We start from the raw sequence: 23,891 nt of genomic DNA, 5'->3' as shown, positions 1-23,891 counted from the left end.
ATTCACAAAATCTGGAAAACTCAGTTTGAACCAAATATAAGCCTGAAGCATGTGTGGGTATTAAATGTATATTTATTCAAGTTTGCAGTGATAATTATAAAGAATTTGCAGCACTAAAGCAGTAGCTCATGAATAGTAATGGCTTCTTAATGGGGTCAACATTTCAAACATTTTCCATTGTTTGACAACAGAAACAGAAAAAGGTGAAAATGAAGCTTCATGGTAAATCCAGCTGTTTTAACGTAATGCATATGTGAGCGCAGAGAGCCGCAGAGAAGCAAACACATAAAGGACCAAAACGGAGCTGACACCAGGCAGGATTCAAATATGACACAAAGTCCTCATTGTTTACAGCCGTTCCACAACTGTCTTCAGTTTTGCACATTGACCATATGTGGCCCAGCCATGCAGTAGGTTGTGGCCTACTGCATTTTATAATTCAAAGCTTCACTGCATCTCCAGAACGTGTCATTTTTAAGCTGGATGTCCGTGTTGGAGCTGTCTCACTTTGATTACAAAGGTGAAATGTGTTATTATCATCCTCACGTGTTCACGCTCTGGGTGATGGAATATGTTACGGGGAAAGCAGTGCATCAGCACATTTCTTACATTTTCCTCTGGATCCCATTAAACTTACCAACCTATGCACATTTTTCTACCTTCTGTGGCATTTTTCTGAAAACCCAGCTAGCTCTCCACCCGACCTGCCTGCCACCTGCCAGTTTGGCATTTAGCTTAGCAATCAAAGATATACATCATCTGGCTTCAAGCTGCAGAGCTGATCTTTATGGACCAAGATAGTGCTGATAACTGCCTTTTCAAAGAAGCAGAGCCATGCAGCAGCCAATGAGAGGAAGGGACAGAGATGCCTTTATGTTAATGGTTTCTACAGATTCCAATCCCCTGTCTGTCTTTTTCCAGTCTCCAGCCACACTAGACTGATTAAATCATAAAGCTGAGGCTGAGGTGGATTTTAGGGGCATGCTGCGTCAATCCACATTCACAGAATATATATGGATCTGCCACTAACCAATCAGTCCTTCTAGCCAAGGCTTCAAAACTAAATGTGAAAACTTGACTCAGAGCTGAAATACATTTTAATGATGTCACGAGCAAAGTTTTGTAGAGTTTGATCTAAATCAGAAAACAGACTTTACCCTACTTGACTTTTTAACATCTCTAATCAGCGCTCAAAAAAAAGACCTACCACAAAGATATGCTTAAATAAATGATCCAAAAAGTTGGAAACTTAAAGTGAATATTCAATTTTAAATGGTCAATACACTTTTTTAACAAGAAAAGGCCAATTCCTCAGACAAAAAGACAAGTAAAATCACATCACATGTCTGCTGAGCAGAGATTAGAAAAGCCACAGAAGGAGACAGGGCTCATCAACTTAGCCTACACAGAGACTGGAATATTTGCCCACATTAACCACACGTATTATGGTACATTCTGTACGTGCACATGCCTGGCAAAAGAGCGCATTGAGACTCCCGCTGTGAATCAATCATTTACTGAGCTACCAAAATATCTTGTGCATGCAAATCTAACGCTGGGGCCTTAAAATGGTATGTCTGTGAGCTACATATAATCACTGACACTGAATCATTCAAAATGCACAGCAGTTCTTTGAATCGAATTTGTACGCTTGGCCGCTGAGGACATTTCGTATTGATGCTTGTGGTTAATAGAAAGTAAATTTATTGACAGTTCGCTCTTGTCTCATCGGGGAGCTGCTGTGCTGGTTGTTAGCTGGGCCAAACGCTTCAGTCTATGGGGGATTTTATAAATAACTATTAAATACATTTGGTACAGACGCCCTGATTACCCTTTAATGCTATAAACAGGTCTGCGATTAAAGCACAAATTAATGAGCTAATTCCCACTAGGATTATCCTGAAAATTAATAGTAATATTGTAGCATTTTTCATGTTTTTCAGGTCAACTAAAGAAATATCCCTCTCTGACTTGTTGTAATCTGTATTTGGGCGTCTCATCCACATTTGATGCCATTTCCGCGGGATATACTTTTTCCTGTGCCATTTTTCTTGCTCTGGCAGGAAAGATAATGTTGCTATTCTTAATGCTGCCTAAAGTTTTGATTGGCTCAACTGTTTTTTCCAACCAAGAAGAAAGCTGGCATCGACAACAAACATCCCAGGGTGTATTTGAATCACAGAAATGTGGGCAGGGAAATGGGAGGTCTGGAATCAGTTTGCACTGGACTTTAATAATTTATTTGCTCCGTTGGTCAAACAAATCCTGAAATAACATTGTCTCTTTCAGTATGTAATTTTTTTTTTTTTTTTTTTGCTCCTTAACAATCCTTCCATCGCTGTAGAGTTGGATGGATATATATCTTGACCTCTGAATATTTGGGTCTAACAGTAGTTAAGAGAAACAGCAACACATGGATTTCACCCTCTGAGCAGCTGCCTCTGTCAATCTAGGAGTTGAACCTATTTCATATTCGCAAATAACACATACAATGCCTTTTTATTAGAGGTTATCAGCCTGGTTGTGTAAATCTGTACTATTATAATGGTTTCTTCCAGCAATGGTAGAATGCAGAATGAAGCCTCACTGTGTGCTGCTCCTGCAGGAAAGAAAAAACCCCACTGGACAAAGCCAGGCTGAATGAGCTTTGCTGACTGTGCGAGTCGGTGGAACTTTGGGAGCAGTTATGGCGTCGTTAACACGGGATTCATCTGTTGCTCAACTGTCCTCAAGTATGAAACACAGCTTCCCCACTGGGGCGTTACTGAAAGTGCAATTCCTGGAGCAACTCAGTCCAGTCACGACTTCTGCATATCCCACATGGCTGGCATTTAAGCCACTTCGCCAATGGGATTGTATTGCTGTAGGTATTTGTTCAGTGGCGGTAGCTGGCTCGTGTGAAAGCTTAGACAAAAAGGTGGACCTTTCCCTGGTGGAATGATTTGAGGCTTGGCGGGATCTGACAGATAGTATGACCACAGCCACTGGGGGTATGCTTAAGCACTCATGCATGGTTTTAGAGGCAGTTATTCCTGGTCTGTGGGCCTGGGGCAATGACAGCTTTAGTGTGTAGGGGCAGGAAATGGCAGCCCTCAGACCCAGCCAGGTCTGAAGCGTTGTGCTGGGCCTAGTGGTGAAGACTGAGATGGGGGGACATGAGGGAGGTCAGGGCAAAGGGCAGGCCAGGGCAGTTCAGATATTCAGGGTAAAAGGGGGCAAGCTCGGTGGCAGACGTAACGATTTCTAAAGTGGTCAGTATGTAAAGAGCGAGGCAGAGCGTGAGAGCTTGAAATGTGGAATTAACATGCAATGGAAGATCAGAAAATAGATGTGCACGCACAACACCTGCTCCATTATTGTTATCAGTTTTATTACGTGGAAAACTTTTCCAATAACTTCACATCAGCTGCTGGTTAGGGATTTAAATAACAGTGCAGGAAGGAGCCAACAACGTGACGAGGCAATTTTGTACATAGCTGCAGTGAAAGCAAAAGTCCGATTACTATTAAGCAGTTTGAAGTCAATTACAATTCAGTGGTTTTGAATTATTCACTGGATAAATCTAGAGTACTTTTGGATGATGGATTACACCAGGTGACCATCTTTGGTTGAAAACGCACTCACCAGGGGAAAAAAAAAAAAAAAAAAACCACGGCTCAAACAGAATTTCCCAATCTGCCCTCTGTGGCACTCAACGTTATAAATAGTCCTGATCTTTATTTAACAGTGGTATGTTTGACCCACTGACAGGGAACCAGAAACCTCGAGAGAAATCATTAAAACTTCACAGAGTCAACTTTGTGCCATCAGAGAGCCACGATGATCTTGTCACAGTGTCACTGCAGTTTCTCTCTGTCTCATCTGAGGTATCTGTTGCAAAAGCACGACCATTGCTTCTTTACACACTCTAACGAGGCACATAAATCAGGTATGAGGCCTAGCATTAATGTTACTAATGAATGCAGCAATCCCCTAATGTAATGTTAGACATCGGTGGGCAGTTTAGACACTCACTGTGTGTATTAGAGTGTCATTTGAAGTCATTTACAGCTGTGGAAACTCCCTTAAAATAAATGGGCTCCTGAATACCAACTGACTTACAGCAGCTGCATGTAACCCCCCCCCCCCCGAGCTCACCAAACTCCTCTACAAAGTCCCCAGAGATGCTTTATTTACCACTGTGTGTTGCCAGACACACACAAGCAACTTTTTTATTGCTTCATAATCTATGGATTTATTATGTTACTGTGTTTGAACGGCTCTGCTCGCTGCACCTGCTCATACAGGATTCTGTCAAAATATGCCATTTTGCCGACAGACACAACAAATACCGCTACTGGCCGCTGCATGTGAGAAGCTGGAAATTATGAATAAAATCAACAACCCTCTGACTTTTCCGCCCCCTCAGCACCCCCCTGCAACCCGATGCTGGCTCTAAATAAAAGCTTCTCTTCAAAAGTCAAGGTGCACCTCAGGGGAGAGGAGCCTGTCTCTGGTTCAGGTGGGCTCATTTTTCTGCCAGTATTTCCTTTGGCTGTTGCCAACTCCAGCTAGTAATTGGCCTACTTATGTCAAGTGGTCATCCTAATTGAGAAGAAACCTATTAACAAAAAGAAGAAACTATTTTTAGAGCATAAAGCTCCAAAATAGCAGACAATGTGGCTTAATAACCTAATAAAGAAAGGCTGCCTCTCATTGTTCCAGCTCCCCACTCATTTCTTCTAAGCCTTGGATCTTCTGTCTTATGCAAATATTAAAAAAGATTTGGCTTTCAGTGCATCAGTGGCCCCCTCAACCTCTGTAAATTTAGAGCATTCAGCACATATGCCTGCCTGTTTGATTTCCCTGTACACATCCACTACCTTTCCTCATGAAATCTGCTCATTCTCCCCTTTCTAAAAATATTTTTCCATTGCCCCGTCCAAACCATGAGGGCCTGTTTTTTTTTTCATGGACACACACACACACACACGACCACAACATGATTCGTCATTCATTCACTCTCACCGCGTGTAATTTAGTTTTCTCACCACTGGGGTGAAAAAACTATAAATTTTGGAAGAAAAACAATCAGGGGGATAATAGATGGGGAATATTGCGACCATGGTGGTGCATTGGGAGAGAAATGCGTTTGGATATTTTGCTTTCAGAGTCCCTGCTCCAATCCAACATCAGGCTGTGTGTTGTACTACAGACAACACACCTGTAAACACACAAAGCTCCAGAAAGACAGACTGAAGGCCTGTGTGCACACATCGCTTGAGGGGGAAGTAGGCTCTCCACTGCATCAACCCTGATGTTGGAAGATGCATCTGCAATGTGGGGTCATGTCCCCCCCGGACACACAAACTAAAGCCTCCGCCCCCTCTCCAAACCCTTCCCAGTCCCCTCTGAGAGCTGGCGGATGGTTCGGGTCCCAGTGTAAATATATTTTTTCTCTATCAAAGACACATTTTCCACCCACTGTCAAAGGGGAGGGCGCTTCGGAGGGAGGAGGGCAATGACGAGAACGATTGAGAGAGCACAGGGGGAGAAGAAGAGTGGGGGTGAAATTTTTTCCCCTCTGCTTCCCCCATTTTTCTCCCACCTTTCTGGTCCGCCACTGCCTTGCCGGGTTCAAGCAACATCTGCCATTGTTTATCACCTGGCCCGCCGGTTCAGGCAGGAGGGGACAGACTGCGAGAGGAAAGTGCCAACCTGACAGTCACTAAAGCAGCGTAACAGCGGCAGATCAGTCGATTTCTATCACTTTGGCTGGCTTGTCTTTTATTGTATGATAACAAAGAAATAGTTGAAAACACCATCATCTTCATCAGAATCAATACAAAAAATTTATTCAAATGAGAAAAAACGTTGCAAAAGCTTCATAAGTCGAGAGCAGCAGTCAAGAGTGATAGAAATTTCAAACTGGGTCTGTTAACTTGGAATGGATTTTTACAGTCCACAGTTTGAGTTATAATGCTGCAATTGGCCCTCATTTGTTCTTTCAACTAAGTTTTACTAACTTAAGAGCTGTTTAAAGTTCAGAAATCGTTTTGCTAGGCCCCCCAGGGTTCAAAGATCTCAGCCAGCTAAGAATGCCTTGCAGAGTTTGCATATCAACAAACAAAAGTTGTGTTTACATCCAGCTTTTCTCACCTAAATAAGCTGCGTGCATCCCGGACAAACATTTTAAAAGCACTTCCTTCCTTATTAATCTGTTTACATTTTTCTAGATACTTCAATTCATTCATAGAAATGTGTAAAATTTATAAAACTGAAATGAAATGATCAAATTTATTTTAAAGGGATCTCATCGCAAGAGTTTTCCTCGAGCCTGGCACCAGAAAGAGACAGACGGAGGGAGAATATAGGGGAAAGACAGAGTTTGTGGGACAATGAGGCCCATTGATACGATGGAGACAGGACAGGGTGCCTCCAGCACGCTGAGAACGGCTGACGGTGCACAGAGGCACAATGAGTGCAGTCTGAATTACAAATGGCTAAACCAGAGCCACGGTCCTGTAGAGGCCATAGCATCAGGAGAGACCTTGTGCAGATAGGACTTTGAAACACCATTAGAATTATCCTTTAAACGCAGCACCCAAACTACTACGGAGAGCTTTCCCTCAATTGTAGATGAGGCTATTTTTTATCTTTTTTTTCATGTTGCAAAGGTTTTTGGGTTGTTTTTTTTTTTTTTTAATACAATTTTGTGTTATCAAAATTCAAAAGCTGTTCAATGTAGGGTTAGCAAACAGAGCAGATCCTACTGATATGAGGTGCTATTTAATACCATTTTGGATCATGAACATTGCAAAAATAACAACTCTCAGAGGTTAAGCCACAAAATCCCACAGGTAAGAATGAGCGTTTCTGTCCCTTCCCCCTCTTTTCCATTGAAACCCAAAAGAACTCCAGTCCATTTTTAGAGATAACATTTGTTGCACCGCAATCGTTTTTCCACATTGCAGCTCCTGACTGCACAGAGGTGGCCCCCACGTCACGCTCAGTCACGTAAAAAGACATTAAAACAAGTTCTTGACGCCATCTACGGGAGCCCATGTGAAAGTACGCCTGGGTCACTGATTGATTGTGTCATCATAACAAGGATGAATTCATAAGTAAGAAGTATTTGTTATTTTTCCCATTTTATCTCTAACCATAATTTACAATCTATACTCTGCACAAGCTTTCAAGTCCTACTCTGAGATTTGAGGTTTCATTTAACAGCTACATTTTTATTTAAATGTTTCAGACGGCCCTCAACTCTGACTGTTATCCCAACCTTGACTTTTAACTAAACCTGCATTTCACCATCTGTCTCTTGGAGGATGGGTAATGAGTACAGCAGGGACATATGGCCTACCTGTCTGTATGTGCAGATGATGATCTCTCTCAGATGGTAGTGCATGGGAGTCATGGTCTCGCTGACAGAGTCCAGGGCCATATCCACTTCCCTCTTCATCCTGTGACCGTCTGGGAGCAGGCGAACCAGCTGCATGACGACCTGGCCAGCACAAACAGCAGGGACGTGTAAGGTTTCAAGAAATCTGTCAAAACTTGTGACGAGACTGCAAAATGTAGCAAGCAGCACTCACTCCGGCGTTTGTGCATCCCAATTCTAATGTAGCAGAAAGAGAGGCAGGTTTTGCATGAAATGAATTACATCAAAAATCTGTTTTCCAGGGATTTTCCTTCTTTTTTGTGTGTGGCATTTTATAATTCAATTTCACTGTAACATAAAAGTCTTCAAGGCTTACTTTTTTCCTTTTTAAAAAAAATTTGAGTTTAGAAGACACGCAGCTGCTTTTAATCACGTCATGCAATCTTCCGCAGCAGATGAGTTCAGTCCACTACGGACGATGTTTGCAAACCACACATGTAAATAAGACAAACTCACATGATCTTTCTTGTGATGACAAATCTGTGAAAAGACATTTTCTGCTGCAACTTGTAATTGAATTTCGATGCAATAAAAATAGAACCAAGAATTTGCTGTTTTCATGTGTTATGCCATGTTTTATTGAGGTTTTAAAGGACTGTGTAAACAGTTATCTTTGTGTGTGAAATGTATCCTGTGACCGATTAAAACAACCAGATAAATATTACATCCTCTGAACTCAGCGGACAATGCTTCTTTGCGCAACACTCAAATGACCTGATGAGAAATGGTGTCAGTATCTGCGCTGACCTAATTCAAATACTGTGTGAATGCGGGTTCATCTACACCATCAACCGAGCTGAGAGGGGGAAACTTTCCATCAGTAGATCGGGGTAAAGCCACATAGCAATCAGCTGTAACCTAGATTACTACACTGTCAGCAGCATCTCTGCAGCCGGTTCATTTTAGATGCTGACGATAAAGCTGTCGTTAAGACGACGAAGCGAAAAGCAGACAGCAGGGTCAAAGAGGACAGGACAGGCCTGCAGACAAAGCCCAGTTTTGCTCATGCAGTGTGTGTCAGACATGCAGCATCAGCATGTGGCCTGATCTCACACACATCTGTGTCAGTTTGCATATTCCTCCTTACAGCTCTTGTTTTTCTGTGAGTTTTTCCAAAATCATACTGACTGTGACATCTTTAAATTTACACAGTATGTTGCCAAAGTTATTCTTTTTTTGTTACTTTATACTGTTTGTTTAGGCCACTGATACCATTACAGTAGTAAAGTTTTGTACAAAAAAATGTTACCAACTAAACCTTTTCATTTATGTGTTTGTTTTAGTGTGATATGATTGAAAAGCCATAGTAGGAAATGCAGAAAGAGTTAAATCTCTCTAAAGGAAAAGCAGCAATAAGAGCAATAAACCTCCAGTGACTTGGTTAAATTTGTCACATTGTTATTACAAAAATATCAATTACAGCCACTTTAGCAGAACTTGCTTGCTTCATTGACCTGCGCCAGAATTTACCGCTGCAGGAATTTTCCACCCTGAGAGTATGTAACTGCCCACCAGCTCCTCCATCACATAACACCTTGGACCTAACAGTCTTCGCAACACCTTTTTTTGTGCCAGATAAGGATGTGGGGATGGCAACATCACACCTCCCTTGGCAGCTAATGTTTCCGTGGCGACAGCTCTGCGTATCCCAGAAACTCTGATGGGCGCGCTGCTGTGACTGGCATGCAACGCTGTGCGCTTGCAGATTGCAACCTCTCTCTGTTTACAGTGCTGAGGACAAAGCCAGCAGGTTCTAACTTCTCACTCCTTGTTCGCTGCTCTTAATCAAGAAAAAAAAAAAAAAAAGCAAAAAACAAAACAACACTCAGTGGCTCCAATTCAAAGCCACTATTCAGAGCAGGAGGAGAAAAGGAGGGCTTCTGGCTTTGTCCGGCCAAAGCTTTCAATCAACGGTACAGCTTCAGAGGTTAAAAAAAAAATAAATAAATAAAAAACAAACATTGCCACTTCAGTATGTCGTTGGAGGGTACACAGTTTGAGTTTGTTTAGAAGAACTGCTGGTGTGATTCATGATGGGAGTTGCACAAATCTAAATGTACTTACTGTAACCTCTGGCCTGCCACGGATGTTTGGAAGTCCCCTCAAACATCGTTCTGCATTGAGGTTGTGTTATGTGGTTGAGTACAGAACAGTGTGTACGGGGTTAAAGGCTAAAGTGGTTAAAGTTTATATGCTCAAAGATATTCAGCTTTCTGTCAAGGCTGATGAAGAAAAGCATCTATTCTTACTGTTAGAATTATTAAGTCAAACCTCAGCCAGCAAAAATTTGGTACATATGCTTAAAAATGACACTGATGGAAGTATTTCCTGATCAGTTTTCTACTGAATGAATGAACTAACAGCGGCAGCTCTAAACCTCTGTTTTCATTTCACTAAAATACATTGTCATCACATTTTAACAAACTGGGGAAGCAATGGTCTGTCTGCTTCAAGTGTAAGTGTACGTACCTCAAATTCTCCTTTTGTATATTTGGCGTCAGGGACACTTACAATCTCGTCATCTGGAAAATCTGGAAACCCCTGTGAGTCGAAAACGACAATTAACAGCGTAGACAGTGTGCATCTTTTTTTGACGAAAACGGCCTAGGGATTTAAAGAGCCTTCAGAAAACCCCTGGAAGTGTCTTACGTTAAAGTGCCAGAGAGTAAGTACGGCAACGACCATGGCAGTCGTGGTCCTGCCTTTGCCATTGGAGCAGTTAAAGACGAAGGCTGAGCGGGGGTCCTCCGCCAAGGAGCTCTTCATCGCCTCCAGGAGCTTATCGAAGTCCTGAGAGCAAGAACACACACTTCATGACTAAAAAGAGAGTTTTATGACAACAGTTTCATATTTTTTGACTGCATGAATTTTATCAAACTTGTTAAATACAATACATAGAAATATTAATTGTTGGATTGTTTTAACCTCATAAAAAACACAAATTTTCAATTGTACCTTAATGTCGGACAAATATTTTAATAGGAATTTGGGAGCTCAGTAGATGGTAATGAATAAAATTATAAACTTGAGTTTCTGGAGAAAAAAGAAAGTAAAATAGTTATTTGATTTCTATACAAACTGAGAATAGTGACAGTAACCATGTTAACCACTAGAGGGAGTACAGGGTTTAGATATTGGCACTGCTCTGCATTGCAAACAGCTACCAGAGGAACCTAGAGGGGATCTCTGCTCCTCATAAGTGGGTGAATGTGTCTCTGTGCTCGGGTACCCCCCTGCATCGTTACCTCCTCCCTGGGAGCGCTGCAGTCCGGCAGAGGAATGCGTTTGTAGACGAGGCCCTGGTGGGAGCTTTTGTGCTGGTTAAAGATCTCCTGAACGGTCTGGCAGCTTTTAAACATCTTCATTTGCTTCTCCTGCTCCAGCGTCACCTCCAGCCACTTCTGAGACTGCAGGATCGCCTCCTTCAGAGAAGTCTCCAGTTTCTACAGACCAGAGGGGGGCCTTCACTTCAACAGTTTCAAATCAGGGCAACTCGAATGCTTGAAATGGTAAAACTAGTCGCTGATCCCAAATCTGGTTGGATTAACCTTAGATGTCATCTAAAAAGCATCAATTGCATTTTACCTCTATGAGCTGCGGGTCACAGGATGGGATAGGAATGTTATGATCAAGGCAAGATGGCTCCCTTGGCGTAAAAATCTGCCCATTTCCTTCTAACACCAGCTCGTCATGCAGGTTTACCCACAACATGTGGCTGTGCTTCCTCTTCTCATCCGTCAGATGGGCTAAAACTGCTCCGGCGGCCTGCACACAGCGAGATTACAATTAAAAGGCAAAGGAGCTGGAAGTCCGGCTCAGTCATCATGAGGTGGGCGTGTGAGTCCGCGCAAAACCTTCATGAGTCATTCTGCTGACTTTGTGCTCTTAGAAATATTCACCACTGCTGTGATGCATATTGGGCATACATCATCCACTTCTCAGTTTTGAAGTTTGGAGTTTATGATAAGTTATGTTTGAGGTTTTCAGTATGTTATGTTTGGGGTTTATGTGTGTTGCATGGATTTGATGTGCTGCACCTCTGATGTTGGCTGAGCCACTCCATAAACAGGCATCTTGGGCACTCTTCTGAAGTTGACCGCCTTCATTTCCTTCACTGTGCTGAGCACATCAGGAGCCAAGTATTCATCAGCAACCTGCACGTGTGCGCACACACACACACACACACACACACACACACACACACAGCAATGATTTGACTTTTTTTTTTTTTTTTAAAGACAGGGACGATTGCATGACAGATTTGAAACATCTTAAAGGATGAGTCAACATGAGTGTACACGCAGTTATATCTGTATGCACACACACTGAGACTATATCTGTGATGGACCACAGAATCAGCTTTCTCACTTCCTCACCAGGACTCGAGCTCCCCTGGTGACCAGATCAGCGGGGGCCGACAGCTCTGACAGGTCCATGCAGGCCAGCAGTCTGTACAGCCACGCGTGGCAGCACATCCACTGGCTGAAGTTCGACACAAAGGCAAGAGGATACTGCAACATACAACAACCCAGACAGAACTCAAATTATGGATTTACCTATCCTTTATCTGTAACGAAATTCACATTGGGGGAAAAAAAACTAAACGTTACCTGTTCATGAAGGTATGCATTAAATGCAATCAAGTAGAAGTAGCGCTCCAAGCTCTGCATGGTTCTGTTGAGAAAGTAGTCCTTGGTACTGCTTCCCTAAGAAACAAACAAGAGCCTCAATATCTTCCCGAAGTAGTGGATAATATTTCAGGCATCAGGCATATCAGGCAAACCTTTATTTCTCTCGTCAGGCACCTCATCTAAACCTGTGGTTAAGATCTCACTGATTTCCTGAGACATGGGATAATTATGCCAAAAACTCAACTTTGCATTACTGAAGTCCTCCATCAGCTTGAGGGCCCATGCTGATGAGGACTGTTCACGCAGCTGCAGAAAAAGGTGTTGCCTTCAAAGACAGATTGCAGGTTTCTGTTGTCACGCAGCACTAACCTGAATCTGATAATCTTCCCCAATGCCTTCCAGCTTGCTCTTGTTCTCATATATTGCTTCTTTTATGTTGTGCATTTCGGAACAGAGGACGATAGCTTGGTCAACCTATCAGATAAAAACAAGATCTTATCAACTTCAACAGTTCCCCTCCAGAAAATACTTTGTATAGAACAGTAAATAGCAATGTTACGATTACAACAGTGCTACAATTTAAAATCTTCTAGTTTAGGAAGTACAGATTATCTATTCAGTTTTTCTCTCAAGGCAGATGTTGTGGTGGTTTAAGTACTCTTCTTTACCTCCTCCATGATCTGCTGCCCGTTTGGCAGCTTATCAATCAGAGACTGGATGACTTGGAAAAGTGGTTTGGGCTCCGAAGCTGCTGCCTCCTCAACTCTGCAAAACACAAATTGGGACTTATTCGTCATTAAACATGGAACAAAGTCCTGATTTTCTATATGTATTTGATGTAAAGGGCTTACTGAGATGGAGGATTTGAATCTCCCCTTAAGCGATTCATGACCAGCGTGCCCAGGATCATGGCTAGGTTGGTGCGGCCAACTCCAACCTGGCAACTGAAGAGCAGCGCAGGCAGTGGTCGGGAGCTGTCATGTCCCAGAGACAAGCTGGGGCTCTCCTGGAAAAAAAGAACAACATAAAGAACATAAATCACATTTTTAGCATCACTTTTGGGAATTTTACCTTATATTTTGGCCTATATTCTGAAAACCACTGGAAACGAGAAACAGGAAAGATGGAGGGAGAGACATGCAGCAAAGGCATGCATGAGGGATTCAAAGTCAGGTTACGACAAAGGCCCCGTGGTACGTGCGCCATCAGCTGATCCACTGGTGGAAAGCCCAAAGAGCAGGACTGTTATCCCCTTCACTTAGATGCATTTCAGCAAAATTCGACACATTTTAGATAAGTCAAATTTTACAGCCTTGAAAATAATATAGAGATGAGATGAAAGTGGCGAAATTATAATTATAGAAAGGGAGCGTGCAAGACAGAGAAAAAAAAAAAAAAAAGTATGGCAGGACTCAGTAAAGCTCAGATCCAAACCCAGTTAAAAAAAAAAAAAAAAAAAAATGGAGTCACTTTCCAACCACAGGGAACTGGACCGACTGCTGCAAGTCAGTCCAAAAAAGGGCAAAACAAGACGAATAGAACATCCTGTGAGAGTGAAGGGCAGGACGGAAGGCAGACGGAGCCGATGGCCAAAGAGCGGACATGAAGTGTATACAAGCTGCAGGTTTTCTGCCATTCAGGAAAAACAGAACTATCACCCTTATTAGAGATTAATATCACAAACTGGACAGATTCAAAAGGTTATATGGGGATTTGAAAAACCACAACCTTCTTGCTGCCTCTATGAGAATGTCCAGATACGCTCCAATATTCCAGCCATTTATAACTTTAATGGCACATCAAAACACAATCCCAGAAAAAAAGATTTATTTAACGAATTATTTTTTTTATTTTTTATTTTTTTTTTAACATCAGCTTACCCTGAGTATGTTAACAAATGCATCAAAGTCCTCTTCCAGTGGTGCTCCCTCCACTGGTAATGGCAATCTGTAGTACCTGCAAGACAACAGGTTGTTAACGAGAGTATCAAGGCGCCTGTGTTGTGTAAATAGAGCACTTATGTAGGTCACAACACGCGGCACATAAACGTTTGACCCTAAACACAGACAGCTGAGTTCCCTCGTGCTGTTTTTATGAGTCTCATATAGAACGAACCACAAAGAAGATGACATAAGAGGTCAGAACCAGAATAAAATAAAAAATAAAAACTCACCACCGGAGGTTTCAAAGTATAATAAAACACCCTGCTGCTTTCTTTTATGACTGGAAATGTCACAAACAGCACGCGACATCTCAATAAAGTCGACTGCACGATGCTGCAATCTTCATTTCTATACCCCCTTTTTTTTTTCCCCTACTTCTTTCAAAAAAGCATTGGCAGCCAGCCCTTGCACAAACAAGCGCCACTATTTATAGCCAGTGCTGCATATTGTGCAGCACTCAGCTCCAAGTTGCTGCGGCTGAACTGACATGACGGCTGAGGAGGTGAAGGGCTAATAAAGGAGCAATGTAAACAACCTGTAGGCCGGCATGGTGAACATGGGCCTCTTATAGACCTCTTCTGTCACATGGATGTCCTCTTCGCACGTGATAGAGATCTTCTGCGGCTCGTCTTTAAAGTACTCGATGTCATTGTAGACGTAGAAGATGTTTTCGTTGAGCTTGGCGAAGTCATGGAGCTGCGAAGGAAGGGAAGGGGGGGGCGCGTTTAGATGATGATAAACTGTGTTGTAGCAAACAAAACTTGTGTAGATGTTTGTTCTTCACCTCCTTCCTGATGGTAAGCTCCAGGCTCTCCACCAGCATCTCCTTATCCAGGCCGTGAAGGTTCTCGTGTAGGTTTTCCTTCCTCCTGGGGGTGTATGGCACAAAGTCGTCCTCCTTGTGTAAGAAAACCACTGGCTCCTCTCTCACACAGAAGAATATAACCTCCTGTTTGCAAAAAGCACAGCAAGATCATCATCAAATGATACGTTGCCTACTACCAGATACACCACTTCCAAAAGCAACTGGAAACAATCTGTTGTCATATGACATGCAGCACATGAGAAAGGAGTTTAGAGAGGCCTGATGTATAATTTTGTCAATTTCATTTCAATTACGGTCAGATTCTCGCTGCTGTAAGCACAGAGATTCATTTTCCACTGGTACACATGACCGCAACTTTCTGTTTGCTCAGTTCTACAATTCAGCCACAGCCTCCACTGAGCACTTGACTCCTCAAATATTTACTGACAACAGAGCTAGAAAGAGCACAGGCAGAGCAACACAGGCACCAACACAGGAAGAGGAAATCTACCAGGGCACCATTTCTGTCAGCTTAAGTGCAGCCATCTGAAATTCTGCCTGTATAAAAGAGTGATGACCTCGCGTCCTTGCGCCTGGAGCCTCTGGAGAACACGCTTGAAGCCGTTCAGGCTCGGCTGGCCCATCCCAAACAGCGGGTAGTGTCCCTTCACTTGTCGGAAGTTGGGCGCCCCGAAGCTGCCCGTGGTGTTCAGGACATCTGCTTTACTGTACACATCCTGGACCATGAAGTACTCCCCCTGGAAAACAATGCAAGGTGTCATCGGAATTTATCTCAGAGCACTGCGCCTCAAACAACATTTCCACAACCTGCACTCGAGCCTTCATTGGCATTTGTAAATTTGGCGGAGCAAACACATCAACTTCAAAGTCAGAGCGAAAGAAAGAGAAAATGACAGCTTCAGTGTCATTTTAATCTTTTAATACATTTAATTTTTATTTTTTGTTTTGTCCTTCGCCTACATTAAAACAGAAAAACAATTTGAAAATCTCTCAATATCCTCTTCTTCCTTCTCCTCCTCCGCTTTCTGTTGGCAAACAACAAAGCTGCCACAGTCTGGTTGCTCTGTTGACTCAACAGATTAAATCTCTGCTCAGTCACCTCCATACCTGCAAAATGACTTACAGTGTGCCTCTATAGGGCTGAGTTAAAATAGCCATGTGATGCAGCTTTTTGGTTAAGAATATGATGTGGGCATGAATTCCTGCACTACGGGACTTAATCTATCAATCAGCAGTAATTATGACAACGTAAATCAAGCACATGGATATGTCAAGCTTTGATTCAATAAGAGGATGTGAAACTGGATGTCAAGTACAATCAGCACAGGTGGTGGATAAATATTTAAACAGGAAAGATTTTTTTTTTCCCCCCATTCATCATGAACGCCCTTCCAAAAATACCACACTTAACGGTTTGTTGACTGGACAGTTTAAGCCGCTTCTCCATATAGATCATTAACAGCGTTACTCAATTGTATGCCATTGATCTTTTAATTTCTTTCCTGATGCCTGTAGTATCAGAGGGGGGAAAACAAAAGAGAGAAACTAAACTAAACTGCGAACTAGAATGCGAATAAAAAACTCAGTCACAGATTTGTTGGCTACAAAGCTTAAATTCAGATAATTTACACAGCAAACAGCAACTGGATCTGAAATGAAACCAGCTTTCAGGACCAAAATCTGAACCATGGTTGATCAAGTCACAGTTTTTTGATCACTTGAGAAGCACATGACCTTTTATGACCTACAGCTGTGCAAGCATGCAGTAAATAAGCTATTTATTTGCTATTTTACAAAGCAAGAGTTCAGTTTATTGCGACCGTATTGTATTATTTTATCTGCAGTTTTAGGAAGAGAAAAACATATTTTTCCCCTCAAATGAAAAATTAGTCCGGACGCAGTTATAGAGTCTGACAGTAAAAGTAAGTGACAGTAAACATGTGTGTTGATAACCTCACAGAGAATCTGTGAACGCTTTAAAGTGGTTCATTTCCAATAAGTGTTGCTTGCAAGCCCTCATATCTTATGGTAAAAAGCTTGTTTCCTCACATTCCTGGTCTGCAGTGTTAGTGTTAGCTTATGAGATGACATATTTCATTCTTTGATGACACTGGAGTTTTCAGATTTGATGTTTTCAGTTGTGAAAAACAATGCAAGGCCTAAACATGAGACGACCATGACATGACTTTACTTAAGGTCGGGGAAGCCACCAGCCTGTACATGCAGGTAAACAGAAAGTGCGTGTTTAACGCTGACAAAACACTGCATGCTTGACCAGACGCAGGAGAGGAGGTGAGAGAGCAGATCAAAGCCACGAGAGGAGGGTGACAACGATTCCAGTTTCAGTGGCTGCACCAGATCATAAAACAACGCATGACAATGTTCCCGCAAGTTTGACACATGAATGTGAAAAGGGCACATTTTAAAGGACAGGTGATCCACCAAACCACGTCTTTCCTCGATGTTGTTGTGCTCCCTTGAAGAGGGCCTAGTTGTGTGGTCCTTACCTGCACCAGGTAGTGCTCGGGCATCGTGTCTGATATCCGCCCGAGCTTGTAGTTAGTCTTGAGGATGTCATCGTGAATCTGAAATTCCTGTCTGCAGTTGTAGCTGCCAAACAAAACATGTCTGGATTGTAAAAAAGCAGGTCAATTCAATTACCAGCTACTATTTGCCGTGCCTGGATTGACAAATGAGATGATAACGGGGTCAAACATTGGAGGGCTGGGGGATGCCACCGCAGTGATCAAAGAGGATTAACACCCAATTGTGAGAACGCGGATTCGGGGTGGGACTTACGTGATGACGACAGGTGCGACTTTGTTGGTGATAATGGACTTGGCCTTGTTGTTGTGGATGTTGACTGTCTGAAAGGGGCTCATGCTAAGAGACTGCCTGCTGTCGGCCATCCCGTTGGCGTGGACGCTCTCAAGCGGCGACGCTACAGAAACAGGCTGCGGTGCGGCACTGGCAGTTGTACCCATGCTCCACAAGCAGCTGTGAATGACATCGCAGCAGACTCAGACACAGGAAACAAACACGCTCACACGCCTACACAAAACCCCTCACACAGCGACAACACATATGGCATATTTGGGGAGTGACAACACGTGTAGAAGTGTGATAAGCCGTTCTGTCTCACACTTCCTCACTGAAGTGATTTAGAGAGAAAAAAACATGCATCAGTCACTGATATACTATCAATAATATGCATGCATATGTAAAGTAACTTTGTAAAATTAGTTGTTTTTGTTTGAGGTCGATTGAGGTTCATGGTCCTCAGAGGATGAATTTAAACAAAATTACTACACACATTCTCTGACCTTTTATCTCACACCCTCGTCAGATGAAATATTTATATCCAATACTGTAGTTTATTTAAAAATGATAATTTTCTCATCGGCCTCAGCTTTAGTCTATGTTGAAGGTTACTTACGTTACGGTCAACTTTAGATACATACAAGCAAACATTCTTTCTTCACTCCATGTGTCCATTTTGCCTGCATTTGTGGCTGCTTTCTGAAAGCTTATGGATGCAGACGAAATGGAGCAAAACCACTGGAAACCATAGACGCAGTGTAGCTGATAAGTCAAGCGAGACGTCAACATAGGACACAATGAAACAATAAAATGGAAAAACCTTCTGCGGACGGATTGCGCAATATATTCAACAGCGTCACAGAACATTGCCAACACTTATTTCTGCCTTTTATTATACATTATTATGACCTTTACTACAGTCATTATGTCTGTCGTCCAGCTCTCTTGGGGAACATCTACGCCATAGTAATTGACACAACAGTACGCACACGGCGACAGCTACGTCACTGAATATAACTGGATAAATCTGCTTGTTTTCGTACAAGAAAGATAAATCAGCATGCTGACGCTAAACTAAGATTTGAAGGTGAAAATGATTCCATCAACGAAAGATCAGCGTTCTTTTCTGAGCAACAGTTGATGGGACAGCTATTGCATGACGTTATCAACAACATTAACATTTCCTACCATTGCAGCCCAACTGTCTACAACAGCATTTTTTCCAAAGTGGACTTGGCATGAATGTGTATCAGGGAAAAATTATGAACTTGCACAGACTGAAGGAAACTGTGTGGAAGCACAAACACATTTATTTCCATCATCTGACATATCCAAAAACAAAGTATGTCATATTTATTTTTTGCCAACCACTGCTATTGTTTTCTATTTATTTTATAAAAAAAAGTCTTTTTGCACATATCTAATGGATTGTAAGAAAAATATTAACAGGAGTATTTCCGTAGGGGTTCGACAAGTGACCCATTAAGTTCCTCTTTTAGGTTTAGTCAGAAAATGCATTGCCATAATCTTTGGCTTCATATTGCTACGATTTCAAAACACAGTGACAAGAGGTTAGACACATGAGTGACATTATTTATATTTTAATCAGCCAACTTGATATGGAGCACTCAGACACCCACACGAGCCAGCCACAGGTTTCAAGCAACCCCTCCTCCTCTGGATAAACAGTGAGCCTTGCAGTGAGCTCTGCAGATAAACAAACGAGTCTTCCAACAAGCCAGCAACGTCAGGAACAACAATGATCCTCAACATCACTTATAACCTCTCACTCATCAAGAGCCTACTGAGCCACAGCATACGATCAAGAGAAAAAACACACATTCCCACCAAAAGCCTGTTAAAACATACAGAAAAACATCCGACACAAACATAGTGTCACACCGGAGCTACAAAGTACAGACCAAAAAACAGAATCAATCAATCTTGTGATACTGCTGAGGGGTGAGACGCGGCTGTCTGAGCTCAAAGCACTTCTGTGTGATTGCCAGCTTTGAACAGAGTGGACTTGGCGTGCTGAGAGGCTCCACAGGGAGAGAAGTGTCGGGTGAGTCACTGCTATTCCCCTCATTGTTGCCGCTGGAGCTGAGTGGGGAGGTCAACCTTGTACCTTTTGATTTGGAAGAGACTTTCTTCTCCAGGGTAACACAACAACATATTGATTGGATTGTTAGCTCATCTGCCGGAATGGTTTCTTTCTTTAAAGAAAAGTCCTCTCACAAACAGACACACATGCACAAGCCTTGAATATTTATACTATGTTGCTATCAAATAAGTGAGGTGTAAAAAGCATGATGGGTAAAAAGAGGCTCAGTCTGTACCCTGTGGGAAAGCTTAGCTTTCATAAAGAGAAGTTAAGTTTTCAAAGATACTGCGCTCCAGCTGCCCAAAGCTATCTGAGCCCTCACCACATACCAAAAGCATCTCTGCTGCCGTAATTTTGTGACTGCCGCGAGAAAAAAAAAAAAAAAAAGACGACAAAAAGCCTCCATACTGCAACAATCCACCAAATTTCAAGATCTTACGTGCTTGCTGTGGAGCGATCTGAACTTCCAGACCCTTTTCTTTTCTGCTTGCTTTCTGCCATGGTCCAAAGGAGTGTGAGAACTTGGCATCACATCCAAAAAGAAATCTTCCCCTTTTGAATCTCCTTGCCCACCCCCAGTCGGTGGGAAACACCCCTCATGGGAGCTCAATGTGCTTGGCTGCTTGGCAATGGGCAAAAAAAAAAAAAAAAAAAAAAAAAAACCCCAAACAAACAAAAGAAGAAGAAGAAAAAAAAAAACCCTTCAAGAGCTTTCAGACAGCGTCCTCGACGTTCTCGTCTTATCTCCAGTCTGATGGTGAGGAGTAGATTCATGCAATAGACTCAAGTCTCTACGGAGCGGACCGGGAAAAGTAGCGGTACATCTGGCAGCCAGATGGCTAAAGTTTCAGCTCCCTCTCACTGGGACAGGATTTGCACAAAGACCACACAGTTGACTCTTGTGCTGTACAGTAGGGCTGTCAACCTTTATGCAGAACTCAAACCGTGACGACCTGCTCAGATTCAAAATGAGTCCATCTAATACTTCATGAGTCCATCAAGTGCTTCGCTTTGTTGTCCAGCAGAGGGTCCTGTCGAAATCCACCATCAGATTGAAACGATTCCAAATCATTCCAACTAGATTTCTTTAAAGATACTTTGTTGGATGTGATTTTTATAACTATGAATTTAATATTCTGGGTTTTGAACTGTTGGTCAGGCAAGACCGGACTATAAAGTGTGGGAACTTGCAATCTTTTTGTTTTCTTTGTTACAATTTTTGGCATTTGATAGCCTAAACAACAGATTATCATTCTGTTTCGCCACATTGCAACTTGAATATTTTTATCCCCAGTCAAATCCATCAAACTTTCAAACCAAATTTCCATAAAGCCATGACGACAAAATCCAAATGAATGCACGTCTAGTTGCCAACAACTACTGATGTGCATATTAGGAGTTGTACACCTCCCGCTAAACAGTGGTGACGATCCCCAGTTGTTTCCCTTAAACAAGTGTGGTAGAGAAGAGCTCAGTAAGATGTCAGCAGACATTGCTTTATGTTCATTATAATGTATTCACCAGGTTTAAAAGTGTTTTGTGATTCTACTCGCACACTGAAAATGCACATAACAAGCAGGTGGAGCAAAAATAGTAAATTCGGGGGTGAGGCGTTGATGGTTTGTGCGTTTTTCCTTTCGGAAATGAAGGGTTTAATGACAGAGTGCATCATACACTGTACTCATCGTAAAAACACTTTGAGGCTGAAATAAAGGCATAAATAAAACTTAGGTGAATTAAAAGTTAATGACATAAACAGTTGCAGCGCCACTATAATAAAGGTGCGAGCTAAGCTGATATATGACGTACGCTCTTTCTCACTGACTTCCAATTTGGACAGGACGTGCTTTCCTCACAGTGAACCCTTTTCAATCTCTGTCACTTTAAGGACGTTTAATCAGCAGGTTTCCTTTACACACCACTGAGTCATGCATGACAATACGCATGTTCCTATGACGTCCAGTCAAACGCTTTAAAACACTGACAGCAGATACTCCCATCGCCCCGATCCACAGAGAACAGCTTCCTATGTGGTGATGTTATTTGTAAAACATCTGAGCATAAAACGAAGCTGACTGACACTTCCTGACAGACGGTTCAGTGTTAAAGTTGTCGACACACACACTTGGACTCAAAACAGACTGCAACACACGAGCTTACGCTGATTTCGGCGTGGGCAGGAGCGCCCTATAGCGAGTGGCAGCCAAGGCCTGTGTAGAAATAGCCTTCAGTCGTAAACATCCTCCTGGAGAAGCTATCAAGGCAACTCTTCAGCGAGGCTGTTTATCCCACAGGTCAGCCGAAGGAGTGTCGCACTGCTCATGGGGCCAATAAAATGATGAAACAAACTCAATGTCCCGAGGCAGCATGAAACAACATTGCCAAACGTCTATGACACCATCAGCCGGGCTGTGCACAGCTGTTCGAAGTTAGCTAATAGCACTAATATTTAAAATCAGTGATGGCACACTAAGAGGAAAAAAAGACCATAGAAGCTGGAGGCTCCTGCCAGCCTACCAGTATTACTCCATTCAGGGCTCTCCCATTTAAATTCAGCCGGTGTCCCAACTTTGCTGTAGCAACGTCTTCAGACAAAAGGGTCTGAGTGCAGACAGGAAGGAGCGTGCAGCTGCAGGATGCATCTGCTGGTGGCCCCGAGGAAGGATGCGGAGCACTCTTCATTCACAAGAGATGCAGGGGTTCAAGAGAGAGGAGTATCATATTGTAACACAGAGAGAATCTTTCAACACAACTTCCCACATTGGGATGGAGAAGAGAAAAATCAGAAGTCGGGCAGAATGAAACACCCCACCCAAAAAAAAAAAAAAAGTCCAAAATAGAGGCAACTTGCTTGCTCTAAGCAATATCTCTCATCATACTCAAGGTCACTGGGAAGCAGCTCCTTTAGTCTGATGATGTGACGCCTGAATGCTGGCTGACTGAACAAAACCACATTAAAAAAAAGAGAGAGAAAAAAAGCACACAATCATAGAAATACTAAATCAGCCAATGCTGGCTGTAGCATTCAGGTTTTTATTTACCACATTCCCACCAAACAAAGTCACGAATGTTGCGACAACAGTTCATTTAAAGTATCACAATTAGAGGCTTGGGGGTAATTCATTTTAAGTCAGATTTGTAACAGCACTGTCCCAGTTTCTTACTCATCACAGGATACTAGGCCAGCACACCCTTCAATACAGTTCAAGTCACACCCCCTTCAAAGTACAGGAAGTGTAAGTACACCTTGACAGGAAATGCTTAGTTGTAGCCTCTGAAACTTCCCACACTGCAGCTGTACACATATTTCACCAATGAGGTTAAGGGTTACATATAGCCGTGATTCCACAGGACATTGCTAGTTCCTGAGCTAAAATTTCAGAGCCGCACGGATATGAGCTCAGTCCTTCCTCTGTACGAAATCTTTTCTCGCTTTCCTTCAACTGTTCCCAAAGACCTCATTGTGAGTTTGTGTCAACTTAGAGCTCCAATGTTTGTTTTTGTCGAAAATAAATCTCCCAATAGTGTGTTCAGAGAGAAACCATGGCACAAAGGAAGCTGTGTGGTACATTGTTCAAGGATGCAATTTCCAAATCTGATCAGACTCGCCAGAATAGATTCTGCACTGCAAGACATTAGATAGTGGATTAGATTAGATAGGTTAACTGCTGAAGTGCACAAAATGGCAAAAGCCACGAAATGAAAGGCTTTTTCCCCCCATTCTTGCAAAAGCAACACATCTATTGGGAATCCACGACTGAGATACAAACTATGTAGTAAATATGGCATAAATCACATGAATAACCTTTAGCCTTCCACATTCTTGCTTTCATCACAGCTCAACATGGAGCTGCTAAAAAGGGTGTGCAGATCTATTTTTAAAACCCTGCCTGTAATTTATTTCATTTCAAGATGGCAATTTTATCCCCCTATGATTTCAAGGCTGCAGTAATGTGGCTTTCTTCTTTTTTCTAAACCCAGCGTCTGACCACAATATTCTGTTCAGCACCGCTGGGCCAACTGACAGCATTTTTACTTGTCATGGCCCCAGAGAACCTCTCCACCGGCAGATTTAACACAGATCTTCGTAACATGCCTCGGTTTGCTTGCCATTCAAGATTGCAATCTGTAAACTTGTCTG

At 42.5% G+C, this 23,891-nt stretch overlaps 1 protein-coding gene across 5 annotated transcripts in view; it reads right to left on the bottom strand.

Moving 5' to 3' along the window:
• The window catches only part of pald1a (phosphatase domain containing paladin 1a), a 43,140-nt gene that overhangs the window by 15,073 nt on the left and 4,176 nt on the right, over positions 1–23,891 (bottom strand). For 4 of the 5 annotated variants that reach the window (XM_029527977.1, XM_029527978.1, XM_029527976.1 and 1 more), the window contains 17 exons: positions 17,626–17,823; positions 17,334–17,436; positions 15,384–15,563; positions 14,785–14,949; positions 14,536–14,696; positions 13,938–14,013; positions 12,909–13,063; positions 12,726–12,822; positions 12,427–12,531; positions 12,037–12,132; positions 11,803–11,937; positions 11,464–11,580; positions 11,012–11,191; positions 10,672–10,869; positions 10,076–10,216; positions 9,896–9,967; positions 7,349–7,489 (listed from right to left, as the gene is read on the bottom strand). In XM_029527977.1, the coding sequence (XP_029383837.1) occupies positions 7,349–7,489; positions 9,896–9,967; positions 10,076–10,216; positions 10,672–10,869; positions 11,012–11,191; positions 11,464–11,580; positions 11,803–11,937; positions 12,037–12,132; positions 12,427–12,531; positions 12,726–12,822; positions 12,909–13,063; positions 13,938–14,013; positions 14,536–14,696; positions 14,785–14,949; positions 15,384–15,563; positions 17,334–17,436; positions 17,626–17,810 (2,307 nt within the window). In that variant the 5' untranslated portion in view covers positions 17,811–17,823. Of the gene's footprint in view, positions 1–7,348; positions 7,490–9,895; positions 9,968–10,075; positions 10,217–10,671; positions 10,870–11,011; positions 11,192–11,463; positions 11,581–11,802; positions 11,938–12,036; positions 12,133–12,426; positions 12,532–12,725; positions 12,823–12,908; positions 13,064–13,937; positions 14,014–14,535; positions 14,697–14,784; positions 14,950–15,383; positions 15,564–17,333; positions 17,437–17,625; positions 17,824–20,189; positions 20,272–23,891 lie in introns of those variants that run through there. The other variant, XM_029527974.1, reaches the window with a different exon arrangement.

Source organism: Echeneis naucrates, chromosome 19 (genome assembly GCF_900963305.1).
Source record: "Echeneis naucrates chromosome 19, fEcheNa1.1, whole genome shotgun sequence".
Lineage (NCBI taxonomy): Eukaryota > Metazoa > Chordata > Actinopteri > Carangiformes > Echeneidae > Echeneis > Echeneis naucrates.
This window is presented reverse-complemented; position numbering and strand designations above follow the sequence as displayed.